Below are 13,859 nucleotides of genomic sequence, written 5' to 3'. Positions count from 1 at the left end.
TTCGAGGGATCTTCCTGTAGCATATGTATATCAATGTTCGACTATCTATCTATGCCAGAGTAATCTACCCATTGATAAATAGTGCCCAGGTGTGTTCAGCATATAGCTTTGGAATTGTATTTCCTGAGCTTCGAAACGGGAACAATCCAGCTAGAAGTGGCTAATACTAAATAAGATCTGTAACATTACCATATACATATGTGTATTCTGCATATGTTCAATTCGGTGCTAACTAATTGACTATGAAAAAAAAACACGCTTACATTCTTAGTATCCTTTAGGATCGCTTAATACTAGTCGGTTATCTATGTTCGTTTATCTGACTGCGGTTCTAACCATACTTTGTATAATATAACATGATATTCTGCAATGATATGGCACGATAATTTCAATGGTAACACTCCCAAATATTTTTGACTATTTCTTAATCGATTTGGATTATGTAGCTATGACACTAACTAGATTTTATATTTTTAAATGGAAAATACTTTTTTTATTAAAAAAAAATATACATCGGCTTAGAACATTGTCCTAGTAATTATATATGTCCTGTAAACAGATGATATTCAGGAAAAAAATTTTCTACATTGACTTTGTTGAAGTTTGAAATAATATTGATTCGAATTTCTTATATTTTAGAATGTAGTTAGGTGGATCAATTTTTATCCGGAAATTCTCAAACTTGACTTGCTCAAATATAATAACGCCATTTCAGGTATAATACCTTTTACAGGACATGGGCTTAAGTGTCAAAGTCCCCTTTCTATTGGGCTAACAAAAATGGAAGAAGATTCCTTTCATGTTTAAGTAATGGGTACAGTTGCCAATAGTCAACTGCCGGCGAATAACGATTCCCCCATCTGATTCGATATCATTTCCGTTACGACCCTGATTAATAAAGTTTAGCTAGGGGCGGGCAACAGACACAGGGATATCACCGATAGGCGGCAACTCAAAAGGACTATCGAAAGTCCAAGCGATAGCGAAAGTGCCACTTGATGGGCCTTGTTGGTGGCGAACTCATTGATCTTGGGACGCGGATAGAATATATGTACCGGTGGTGGTTGATCCAGCTCGTCGAAGAAACTCAGATCCCTGCCAACCACGTGGTTATCCATTTCTACATCATTACCGATCTCCTGGTAAACGAGGCTAGAAGGACTCCAGTGACTAATTGCAGGCATGCAGGCAGGATGATCAACACGTTACCAAGGCTAGGGATTTTATTTTAGAAGAGCTGGAGATTACTTACGCCGGACACACGTTGGCATTCACTCCATTGATGGCAGCTGAACTAAGGTTAATTTGGCCCACGGTTTCGCCCTCGACGACCACTATGCAGCCATTGAGATTGTCCTTGTAGCGGAAACCCGTGAAACTCGCGACATTCGGAGCGCCACCTGGAAAAGAGAGTGGGTTAAACAGTATAAAAATTGAGTTCATTACCCAAGGATTAGGGATTCAGGACACTCACCGACAAACACATTGCCTGGCAGCTTCATTGCCTTCTTGAGGGTGGGTCGGGTGTCACCCGTGTCCACAATTTGGTCGACCTCCAGCATGGCGGTGTTCTCATCCCGCTTGGCGATCACAATGTGCCGCTCGCCGTTGTCCACGCGGATATCGCTGTTCCGGATCACCGCCTCCTCGCCATCGAGTCGCATGGAGTACTCCACATAGCCATCGACAACGGCGGCAGCGATAAAGTCCTGTCCGGTGAACTCCACTCCGGCCTCCTGGCCCCACCAGAACAGCAGTCCGTTCGGCTTGTTGGTGGTGAAGACGATGCCTATCGAGGTGTACGATTGCTCCAGGGCGGGTTGGAAGTGGCTGCGATTCAGCTCCACGTATCCATCGCCGCGGAACGAGGCATTGAAGCCCAGCTGGAGGTCTGTAAGTAAACAAAGATGAGTATGGGATTGCTTACTTCTTGCGGTTTAACTCACGATTCTGGCAGTGTTTGCCACTGAAGCCGAAGGGACAAGAGCATATGGCCAGGTTCTCCTGCTCACTGCAGCTTCCCCCATTTTCACAGGGATCGCTGGCGCAGGGAGCCAACTCCTGCCGTTCACTCTCTTGAACCTCTGGGGATGGAGGCGGAACTGGTGGCTCATTGTCAACGCCATCCACTTCTTCGCCTATTTCATTCGTCTCCTCACAATTCTGGATATTCGCCGCATCCTTGATGTCCGCCAACAGATTAACGGCCTTTTGGAAGTTGTACAGCTTGGAGATGCAGCCGTCGAAGCCCTTGGTGATGTTCACATCCCTGTTGATCTTGACCGTCGATCGATCGATGCCACCCACATAAAGGGGCGTTTTGAGGGACAGAATGCGATCTGATCCAGGGGCCTTGGCCTTTTGTTCTGGTCCATCGCCCACCCGCAGGATGCCCTCGCCCAGGCGACGTCTTATCTCGATTCTTGTCCAGCGGTTCAGGGGCAAGGGGTCAGCCGATCGCACCACCACGGGATCCAAACGGGCGGCCGTGTTGATCAGCAGCTCCACGTGGCCACCGCGGAGTACCAGAGCCAGATAATCGCCGCTGGGCAAAGTAGACTCGGCCGTGTACAAAATCAATGAGTCCTCCAAACTTGATGGGCGCACAGACAGAGTGATGTTTACTTTGGTGACCTTGGGAGTTCTACGGTAAGCAGGGAAATATATATATTGATAAGGGGATTAATAAAAATTGAGGTATGACTACTAACCCGTAGGCCGCAAAGCTGTTGTCCTTGAACTTGAGGCTGTGCTCATTCAAAATCTCATTGTACTGGCACCGATCGCCGGCTCGGTTGAGGGGGCACAGGCACTCTATGTCGTTTTCCGTATTCTCACAGCGTCCGGCGCCGCAGACTCCAGGTGTGCACTGGTTGCCCTCGATGGCACAATTCGGGCCAGTCCATCCCGGCTGGCAAACACAGGTGTAGGCCTGCTCCGTCTGGCTCTCCAGGCAGACGCCCTTGTTCTGGCACGGTCCTTGGGCGCAGGGCCGGCAATCGGTGATGCCCTCCTTGAACTTGGCCTCTCGGATCAGCTCCACGGTGCGTCCTTGCAGGGTCAATCGACTGATGCAGCCCACGAAGCCCGACTGCTGGCCAATGGCCTCGGCGGGCAGGAATTCCCAGTTGGGCACTCCGCCAATGTACAGGTCCTCGATCAGTTCCAGTTGGGGTATCTGCTGGTGATGGGAGGTGGGGAACGCCACAGGATGCTGTTCATCCACTTGAATGTATCCGTCCCTCTTGAAGCGACTCACGCGAACCGTGTGCCACTCATTAAGCGCCAGTGGCTCCTCCGCTCGCACCAGCAACGGTTTACCACCGAAATCGAATCGGAACTCCGCATAGCGATCCTTTAGCGATAATGCGATATAGTCACCACTGCCGCGGGTTTGTCCGTTGAAGAGCAGCAGTCCGTCGCCATTCTCCGGACGGAAGGTCAGCTCGAAGTTGAACTTAAACGAGGAGTTCGAGAGCGTGGGAAAGCTCATGTAGCTGCGCGGCTCCTGCCGGAACTGCGGAATCGCCCCCGTCACAACCAAAATGTTGGGGAAGTCAGCCGTCTCGCCATCGCTGTACTGGGCCGTACAAACATAAGTTCCGGCGTCGTTCGCCTGCACGCGGTCCAGCGAGAGCTTCTCCTGGAATTCCAGAAATGGGAATTAGGATCAATCAGTTTTTGAAAGAGCACATTTTCTCTAATACAAGGAGGTACCAGTGATTTTCCTCCAAAAATGGTTCGTCATTATAAGTCTTAGAGCTAACTTTCTGGAACTTACATTGTGTAGACTGCGTCCCGCTTGGAGTTGTCCATATTGGCGGGACCATCGGTAGCTGGCCTGTCGACCCTCATCCGCTCCGCACTGCAAGTCGGCATTTCCGCCCACCTTGGCGTAGACTATCTTGGAGCTCTTCAGTTCATGGGGCTGGTCCTCGACCTCAAGTTGGTAGCTGGTGGTGTACAGATCTCCCTCGATCTTCGTCGTGCACTTGCACACATAGTTGCCGGCATCAGTTGAAGCCACATTGCTAATCACCAGATTGTTGCCCACTTGCTGCAGGGATTCAGTAGAATATGCAAAATATTATAGTTTTAAGATTAAAAAAAAAACTGTTCTATTATAATAATAATCTGAGATCCTATATGAGTTTTTTAAATATTGTAGAACGTTGATTCACTGCGCTCAGTACCAAACAGGGATAGAGGTTGAAGAACAAGGTGAATAACTACTGGACATAGTGGAATTAAAGGAACCGCTATAAGATGTTAAGGCAATGAATGGTCTTAACGTATAGTGGAGGATGGGTTAATTATTATTATGGAATATTTTCAACCGTACTCACCCGGACATTATCGCTGAACGGAGCTCCATCGGCCCGTTCCCACGAGACGTTTGGATAGGAATCATCGGAGGAGTAGCACTCGATGGTGGTGCCCTCACCGGCTGGCAGGTTCGAGGATTGTTCGCTCAGGGTCAATTGGGGTTCGCGGATCCCTCCAGGTGAACGTGGGGGCGCTGTTGGCACTGGCGGCAGGTAGATGGGGGGCGGGGTCGCCACTGATACCGCCCAACCGCCAACAGGACATCCGATCAAACACACACACACATTGAAAGGGGGCGACAGGTCGACAAGGACGACAAGGATGGTCGGCGGAACGATCACAATTCAGCGACAATTCACAAGTGCATGGGTGCGTGTGTGTTTATGTGTGTAATTATATGTATGTATGTGTGGGTGGTGTGTTTGTGTTTGTGTGTGAGTCATGGAAATGGGAATAAGATAGTAAAAAATACACAAAGAGAGAGAGAAAACGGTTAGCAAAATTACAGGTCAAAAGAGGCGTTTCAAACAGAAATAAGGCGATAGTTATCGATCGATAAGTTGTAATTGTTAATCGGTGGTATTAACTCTATATCGACACATCAATTTTATTTATTTATTTTTTGTATACCGATTATTGGTCGATAGGCTTATCGTTCGATTCGTATCGCACTGGGATTTTTAGTTGTTTCGATTTGGAATTTCGTTTCCTAGTTAGACAATACATAGATACGATACGATTTACATATAGAGAGGCGACAGAGAGGGGACTTTGTGGATTGGTGAGGTGGACTACTTTTTATGGAGCTACTTTTACTCAATACTTCTACGAATCGAATCACACAAATATACGAATACATGTGGGGTTACGAATGGGATCGTTTAGATTGGTTTCGTTCTGGTTTTCATTTTTGGTTTCTCATCTCAAATGTCGAATTCTACAGATCTAATTTGGACTTGGGTTACCACTAAAATCACAGATGTCTTATTTCGGTTTTTTGAGTCACAAATATACATACAGGGGTATATAGATACAGTTAAAGATACATTGTACAAAATTTCGATTACTTAACTAACGTTTATCGTGTGATGTGCGCGTGTGTGTATGTGTGTTGCTGAGTGTTTTGTATTATTTACATAAATTTCGTAAGTCTATGTACGGTTATAAAGTTAGTTACATGGTAGCCTGCCGCATGCAATTCATACATCCAAGGTTAAAACCTGTTAAATTGCCAACCCGCTGAACGCTGTAAAAATATCGATCGTTTGGCTATCGTTTATCGTTATATGTTATTCTAAGCCCTTAAGGTGCTTGTGCGACGTTTCTCCTTTTTTTTACTTCTCGATTGATTTTATTTGGTGCAGTTGGTCGGTTATCGCCGGTCGGCTTTCGAAATTCGGTTGCCTTCATTTCAGTGCCATTTGCAATCGCATCAACTCTACGATTTTGTGCACCCACAAGCAATACGGAAGAATTGGACAGAAAGAGGCGTAGGGATAGTGGATAATATAGGTATATAGAGATTGGAAGGGATAGAGGATAAAACTGGGAAATAGGAAAGTAGGAGGAGGAAGGACACTATTGGATACAAATAAGTACAGTTGAGTATTATATATAGCGATACCAGGGCAGAGAGTGAGGGAAAGCTTCTGTGGTGAAAGTGAAGAGAGAAAACTTTGGGACCAACCGGAGCTGCGCTTCCTCAGCTTCCGATCCTTGATGGCCTTCACCAGACTCCTCCTTCGCAGCTTTTGGTCCTTCTTCCAGCGCTTAAAGTTTCCCGATCCCGAGTTGGATCCCGATTTTCCGCTCCCCTTGCCGGCGATACAGTTGAATTCATCAGAGTGATCCGTACAGTCGTAAATCCCATCGCACACCATGTTGGACCTGATGCAAGTGTGCGGATGCGAAACGCACTTGAAGTCGTTGGGTTGGCAGGTGTACGAAATAGTTGGAGTACGAATCGTGGCTGGTCCAGAGTTCAGGGGCTTCGACGGCGAGAATTTGCTGCTCTTGAAGTCTGCGGCGTTTTTTATTTGCAATTTTGTGTGTTCGTTTCGTTTTCGTTTTCGGTATATTCAGTATTATTTTCGCAATATTTGAATTTTTTTGGTGGAAAGGCGCAAAGTAAAAAAATTAGCAAAAATATACAGCCTCCGCAGCACTAAAGCCCTTGGTTAGTAGTAGTAGGCCCTAAACCCTATAAAAACCACTTAAACTAAGGTATCCTGCCCTTTACACAAGTAATGATATTGATTATTGGGGATCCACGCATGCTAGAAAGGTTAACATGGTGCTCTACTTATCGAATAGAAAATCGAGGGTCTAATGTGGGGCTTTGTGCATTAGTGGGCGTGGCGGGTTGGGAGGGTTTTTCAGTAAAGCAACTTTTTACAGTTTTTTGTTATTATTTTTGTTTCTTTTTTTTTTATAAAACTTATTTAGCTCTAGGGTTAGGCAGTTCATAATACAGATTTAAAGATCATTAGATTAATAATACAAAACAAATGCAAAATAAACGAAAAAAAAAAGGTCAAACAAATTAAAAGAATGTAAATAAAATACAAATAATATAGATATCATATAATGGAGGATCGCTGCTATTAGAATTGGTTAGGCGGCGGTGGCTGTAACACACCTGCACAAATATACAGAACCATGCAGGGCGTTTCTTTTGGGGAGACACCGCCCTTGAACCGATTGATAGGATACTGGGTAGTAGTTCCTGGGCAGTCGTAGTTTCGTCGTTCGATTGATTGATTGATTGCAGTTGCAGTTGCATGCCATACCATTAAATTTGTTTGTGTTTTGTGTGTGTTTTTTTCGACATAGGATCAGCAAAAGCGCACACAGTGTACCATATCATATCATATCATATAGCATATACCAAATAAACAGTTTAGGTCAAGCCAAATCAAGGGGTAATTTAAAATATTTCAACAAGCGCACATGTAAGAAAGTGGGAGAGAGAGAGAAAAGCGTGAGAGAGAAAGAAATAAATATGAAATTAATTAATGTGTTCCATTTGCATTAAAAAAGTAGGTGGAACTATAAAACCTACGGCTTCAACAAATTCATTAAGCTGATTCTTCTGCATCTGACGGTTTGACTGATTTTATCTGATTCAAAAAAAGTTAAGTTTATTATTTACAATTTATTTTGTGCTGGTTTCCTTTGTATTTTTTTTTTTCAGTGTGCTCGGGGTGCAAGTTCAGTGATGTTGCAGGAACTCAGGAACAAAGAGGTGAAAATGGCAGATTTGGTGCAGTGCCTTTTTGTTTTTTTTGCCACTTACACTTGTTAATACACAAAAACACAAACAAACAGTTGACAAACAATAACCGTTTAATGAATGTTAACTAAAAATAACAAAACTTTAAGTGGGACTAGAATTGACAAACACCGAGGGTCAGTATCAATGAGGAAAGAGGAGCCGTAACCAGAATAGGGTTTCTATGTTAAAAAACGCAACAAAAGATGACCAGAATCGGTCAACCGAAGCTCTGAATACCCTTGCAGATTTATATGTTTTAATGCCAATTTATTTTCATTTTTACAAAATTTACGATGAATTTGTATTTAAAGTTTGAAATACTCTTTTTAAGATTATTATTTTTAAGACGTTTTGATACCCTTTACTCGTAGAGTAAAAGGGTATACTAGATTCGTCGGAAAGTATGTAACAAATAGACGGAAAGATAGAAAACATTTTAACTGAAATGTATTACTCTCGATTTACGATGTATTACCTATCGATTTAGCTGAGTTACGGGTATCTGATAGTCGAGGCACTTCTTGTTTTTAAGCTCGGATAGAAAATTTGAAAAAAAAAATAAATCTTGAAACTTGGCCTCTGCAAGGGCTTGGAAAATAAATAAAAAGAATATGTTACAATTTGCTTCACACATTTCGCTGTGCAAGTTTTTAATGTTAATATTATGTTTTATTTCTCACTTTTAGTGGGGTTTACTTAAATGTATCGTATTAGAAATGTTTTGGCAGCCATTTTGGTAAGCTTAAGATTTATCAAGTTGGTAGAATGTTCGTATATATATATATAAAAGTGTGCGTGTGGTGTTCAATTCGTTTTTCCAGATCTTAGATTGCTACAATTTCAATTGGTAAAAAAAATCAATTTTGATTTCGGTTTTTGTTTTGCATGCAATGAAACTGTGTGTACTTTATATTATTACATGATTGGCAGTTGTCTTTTTCGTTTGTGACTCCACCACCAAAGTTTTTGCAATGATTTCGATATCTTCACTTGCTCATTTGTTATATACAGAGTGTGTTCGTAGGACCCTGGTACCCCTGCCTACAGTGCTAGACATATATACATGGAAATATTGCTTGTTTTTGGGTGTTGGGGGACTGACAATTTCCGTTTGCGTATTTACAGGGTGTTTTAACTGTTTTCGATTTTGTCGTTTGTTTTTCTTTTGTCGGTTTTTTAAGTTTAGGTTAACAGATACGAGTACATTGATGTGTTTATATATAGGCGTATTCATACATATATATATATATATATTTAAATTGAGTGGGGAATTAGTAAAATCAGCGAACGATCAAACCTGCTTAACAAAACCTAATCCTGGAAAATGATTCCTTTTCTTATAGATTTAAGTATTATTTATCTTTTTTGCAAGATATCTTACTTATTTCGTTTGATTTTCGGGCTGGCCTAGCAAAGATTTTGTTCAAATGTTTTATTTTTTTTTTTTTGAGTAAACCCCTTTTGAAGAGGGTCCTTTTCGTTTTGATGGGGGCTACTTTATGTGTTTATTTTTTTTTTTGCGGGGGAGAGATGGGACAGGACTTCCGGATCCGACTCCACCTCTGAGCCGGAGTCGGAGCACGAGGTCCCGGGACCTCAGAGAACCTATCGCGTGGCGATTACTCACTTAGTACTTGCAAGTCGATGGAGACGGGGGGCAGTGGCTGCCTTCTGTCCACATCGTACGAGTTGCAGATGTAGCGGCCCTCATCCTCGGGCTGCAACTTGGTCAGCTCCAGAACCTGGGTGTCGGGACGGACGTTGTGGGGCAATGCGAGGTTGTCCTCACGGTACCAGTTGAACTGCAACAAAAATCGCATTGGTTACCAATCACTGAAGGTGAGGTATCTGAACAATCTTTTGGTAAAATTCAGCAGTGGGAAAGCAATATAATCCCATTTTGCTGTGTTTGTTCCGACCGCTGTTGTACACCGTTTGTGTGACGGCAGAGATATATTCGATGCCCGCCGATATATAGAAAATAATAGCTCTCAACGGGTTCAGTGAAGGTATTCTTCATAATAGCAGTCTCATTTGACAAATGTATCTCTAGACAAGATGTATCGTAAGCTCTCCACTCACCTGGATGTTGCCACGGTGGTCCCCGCCGTACTGGTTTGTCAAGCTGCAGCGCAACTGAATGGTCTCGCCCACGCGGCGCTGTTGCACCTGGGAACCTGGCACCGGGGCAACCGGATGGAATACACCGGGCTTCTTCACCGTAACCCTTGCACTCTCCGATCGAGTGCCATATTCGTTGTTGGCAGTGCAGCGATAATCACCGGCAGCCGCCTGAGTGATGGAAGTGAAGCGGAGGACGTTGCCTTCGATGCGAACGGAACTGGAGATCAAAAAGATGGTAAAGGGGTCACAAGACTTTCTACTTTTTAATATCTAAATATAGATATTCCAACCTGGACAGTGGTCGATTGTTGTCGGTGGTCCAACGCACGTTATCCGGATGCGCGTTCTCCACCTGACAGTAGACATCCAAATTCTGGCCCGGATCCAGGGTCAGAGGGATTTTCGGATAGAATGTGATCCTGGGCAGGGGCAGGAGGGTCAGCTCCCTCACCACATGGGCCACCACATTGCCATCGCGATCGATTCCATTGCAGCGGTACTGGCCCAGATTGTGCGGCTCCACGTACACAATTACCAGAGAATTTCTAATGGTGTAGGCATTGGAGGGCAGGGGTGCGCCATCGACGCGTTCCCACTGTGCATCCACGTTCTCGATATCACACCTCAGGGTCACATTATCGCCCACGCTGGCGCCAAGGCGATCGTTTGCAGGCTCTTGGATTATGGGGCGGTTGGGGTGTCCGGGAAATCGGCGATCACCATCTACATCGGGATCTTCGTCTACAGAGGAGGTTAATTGGAAAGCAGCCTTAAAATAAAGTCTTGAACTTACGGACTTTTTTATCAAGATAACTATGCTTTGGTGCTTAAGAATTTCCTAATATCTCTTGTAAAAGTGTCTATGTATGTAATGGCGGTATGACACTGACTTAAATTTCTATTAATAAAATATGAATTCTATTAATATAAATTCAAAAAATTTTCTCGAGCTAAAGACCACTTTTTCTGTAGGTTGTCAGGAGTTTCTTTTTAAAGATATCCAGTCAGCTAGTCGAAATTTAAGCCAGCGTCAAATTTGGCTTACAAGTGATATGAAAACCGTGGGGTAAATTTTGTCGATTGGGGACTTATTGATACAACCTCCGGTTACTTAAATTCGAAAGGACTATAGACTCACCTCCTCCAATGTCACCTCGTCTTTCTTGAATCTCCACGCGAATGTAGCGTTGATCGTCACCGGCCGAGTTACTTCCTTGGCAAGTGTAGATGCCCTCATCTTCCTTCGTCACCCGGTATATTTTAACGTCGGCAGAATTGCCTGCGGCACGTTGACCAAATTCGAGAGGTTCAACTGGGAAACGATCCTGCTCCGGATAACTCCATTGGACCGAAGGAGTGGGGACACCACTGCCAACGCAGGTCAGGGACAGCTCGTCGCCCACGGTAAGCCGGATGCTCTGGGTATCGGGCTGTATCTGGACGATGGTGGCCTCATGGACGCTAATGGTGGCCGTGCCGGTCTCCTGGCCAGCAACGTTACTCGCCCGACACTCGTAGGCGCCGCTATCGGCGATCTGAATGTCGTCGATCCTGCGGGGGGGGGAATGAATATTTATATAGATATAGCTAGAAATAGGGCATTGCGGTATCTAGGACTTACACAACGTAGCCGGGTCCCTCGATCTTGTGCCGCGGCGATAGGAGTTGGCCATCAGCACGAACCCACTCGACGGTCGGTTCGGGAATGCCATCAACGGCACAGTAGAGGGACGCCTGGGAGCCAACCAAAACCGGTTGCTGGGGCGAATCAATCTTTATGCTCGGCCGCTCCCGGGCTGCAAACAAGTAAACCACAGTGGTGGCACCAATTAGTATTAGGATCAGACTGTGCGGACCTGTCTTATTACCAACTCCACTCTTGTGCACTTGCATGGCAAAGTTAAGGTTTTAATTTAGATTAAGGGGTTCGAGTGTTTTCAAAAATAATATTCGGGTTTGGGGGGAGGGGGGCGAGATAATCAGTGTTTGTGAGGGAAGAGAGACAACAATACGAAATAGAGCAAAGGCATTGTTAGCTTGGACCTTTCTTGGGGTGGGGGAAGATTTTAGATAAGTTGCGGTTAAAGATTGTATTTAATAAGATCCAACTCCAGTCCTCGAGAACTTGTAGCTATGGAACTTAGATTAGAATGCACGTATCTTTAACCGCAGCTGATATTAGCTTAGGGTAGTAACTGGTCACAATAGTATTTTTCAAATACCGGATCCCTGATAACTTACGTTCAATGTCGATGCTTGTGCTGGACTGATCGCTTCCGTGAGTGTTTTCGGCGATGCAGGAGTAGACACCACGATTCTCAAGTCGGGCTCCATAGATAGTCAGCACATTGCCACTGATGTGGACATTGTCGGCCAGATTGTCGTGAACCTTAGCCCATTTGATGGAGGGATATGGCGATCCACTGGCCTCGCAGGTGATGCTATAATCCTCGCCCTGCACCACCACGATATTCTGCTCTAAGCTCAGGATTTGCGGCTTGTCGCTGTGGATGATATGAAGATAGGCATCACATATTAAACTCTGAGATCATTAAGCTTTGATTCTTATATATTCTCCTTTCGCACATCTGTAATCTGTACGGATTAATAATGTTATCTCTTTTTGGACTCACCCAAGGATTGGTGGCTCGCCTGCCGGCTCGATGTAAACATGTGCGCTCTCGGTGAAGTTGCGACGGGTGCGAAGGTCAAAGGCCACACAGGTGTAGACGCCGGAGTCGCGGACAGTGGAATCACGGACCTCCAGGACATTGCCACGGACCTGGACATTTCGCGAGGGCGACGAGGATAGGGAGCGACCATCGTGAGACCAATCGTAGCGCAGTGATGCTGCACTTGTGAATTGGCATTGCAATTGGAAGGTTTCACCGGCCAGGCCATTATACATCTCCGGTGTGATATACAAACGATCCTGCGGCGGCGGCGGCTGGGGAGGATTACTCTCCACATAAACGATCACGTACTTCTCATCCCGATTCTGGTCATTGGTTGCCTGGCAGCGATAGCGACCCTCATCCGATTTCCTGGGCGAATCGAAGACCAGGCGATTGCCGTATGTTCGTGTACTTTGGGCCTCAATGCCATCAACCCGAGTCCAGGTGACAGTTGGTGGTGGGTTACCCCGCACCTCGCAGATGATCTCATCTCTGGTGTATTCTTCGAAGGTCACCTGGCTGGGCAAATCCACAATCTCCGCCGCTGAGCGTTGGTCCTTGGCTATAGGATGAATTGTGGGCAAAAGAGAAAGATGCAGTACGTCAACATAGGTTTCATATATTCATGGGGTTCTTATTGCAGGTACCACAGAAATTTATTGAGGCTAGAAATCATATATAACGATGCCAAACAGTAGTTATTAAGATGAAAACTTGAACCTCTTTTCAATTTCGAACTACCTCTTTTATAGCTTGAAAACCATTTGTAAATATATTTTTTTTTGGGAATTTTAAGTACCGTATCGTGCCAACATTTTCTCGGCATATCCTTTGATAAATGCCGCAATTTTTATGAGATAACGAATATGATTAGCTATTAGTATATTTAGGTATGGACACCCAGTACTCACGGGTAACGGTGATGACGACGTTGTCCGTGAAGATGCGTCCGGTTTCGTTGTTCTTGGCCTGGCAGATGTAGATTCCAGAATCGCTGATCTGCAGGTTGTACAGACGCAGTTCACCGCCTTCCAGATCGAAGCTCACGGGCATGCGACTGTTCTCCTTGTACCAGTTCACAAAGACTGGGCTCTGCGCGACAATAAATTAAAGGTGTTTATAATCACAGCAAAAATTCGATAAATTACATACGATATATTTATGAGAAATATCTTAAAATGTAGATGTCTTAAGAGATTTATGATACAGTACTGTCAGTAATTAATCTCTTATTTGATAAAATTAGATCCCTGGGAACTCACATTGCTCCAGCGCGTTCGACCGCTACAGCTAAGGCTCAGCGATCCACCAACGGGCACAATGGAAATCTCCGGCTTTTCAATCGACACGATGATCTGGCTGCGCACGTTATCGTCGGTACTGTTATCAGGTCCTTGAGTTGGTTCGTTAGTTTCTAGGGTGGCGGGAAATATTGATTAGACAAATACTTTAACACCCTT

The 13,859-nt window shown here is 44.7% G+C and overlaps 1 protein-coding gene across 36 annotated transcripts in view; it reads right to left on the bottom strand.

Moving 5' to 3' along the window:
* The window catches only part of LOC119558330 (basement membrane-specific heparan sulfate proteoglycan core protein), an 88,076-nt gene that overhangs the window by 1,358 nt on the left and 72,859 nt on the right, over positions 1–13,859 (bottom strand). For 20 of the 36 annotated variants that reach the window (XM_037871767.1, XM_037871772.1, XM_037871750.1 and 17 more), the window contains 17 exons: positions 13,662–13,813; positions 13,311–13,491; positions 12,358–12,961; positions 11,966–12,228; positions 11,346–11,520; positions 10,863–11,275; positions 10,015–10,465; positions 9,683–9,941; positions 9,228–9,402; positions 6,965–7,051; positions 6,014–6,346; positions 4,347–4,561; positions 3,782–4,057; positions 2,712–3,643; positions 1,947–2,644; positions 1,475–1,891; positions 1,253–1,400 (listed from right to left, as the gene is read on the bottom strand). In XM_037871767.1, the coding sequence (XP_037727695.1) occupies positions 1,253–1,400; positions 1,475–1,891; positions 1,947–2,644; positions 2,712–3,643; positions 3,782–4,057; positions 4,347–4,561; positions 6,014–6,346; positions 6,965–7,051; positions 9,228–9,402; positions 9,683–9,941; positions 10,015–10,465; positions 10,863–11,275; positions 11,346–11,520; positions 11,966–12,228; positions 12,358–12,961; positions 13,311–13,491; positions 13,662–13,813 (5,779 nt within the window). Of the gene's footprint in view, positions 1–1,252; positions 1,401–1,474; positions 1,892–1,946; positions 2,645–2,711; positions 3,644–3,781; positions 4,058–4,346; positions 4,562–6,013; positions 6,347–6,964; positions 7,052–9,219; positions 9,403–9,682; positions 9,942–10,014; positions 10,466–10,862; positions 11,276–11,345; positions 11,521–11,965; positions 12,229–12,357; positions 12,962–13,310; positions 13,492–13,661; positions 13,814–13,859 lie in introns of those variants that run through there. The other 16 variants (XM_037871787.1, XM_037871760.1, XM_037871762.1 and 13 more) reach the window with 3 other exon arrangements.

This window comes from Drosophila subpulchrella, chromosome X, assembly GCF_014743375.2.
Source record: "Drosophila subpulchrella strain 33 F10 #4 breed RU33 chromosome X, RU_Dsub_v1.1 Primary Assembly, whole genome shotgun sequence".
Classification (NCBI taxonomy): domain Eukaryota; kingdom Metazoa; phylum Arthropoda; class Insecta; order Diptera; family Drosophilidae; genus Drosophila; species Drosophila subpulchrella.
The sequence above is the reverse complement of the archived record's forward strand: the minus strand, read 5'-3'. Positions and strand labels throughout refer to the sequence as shown.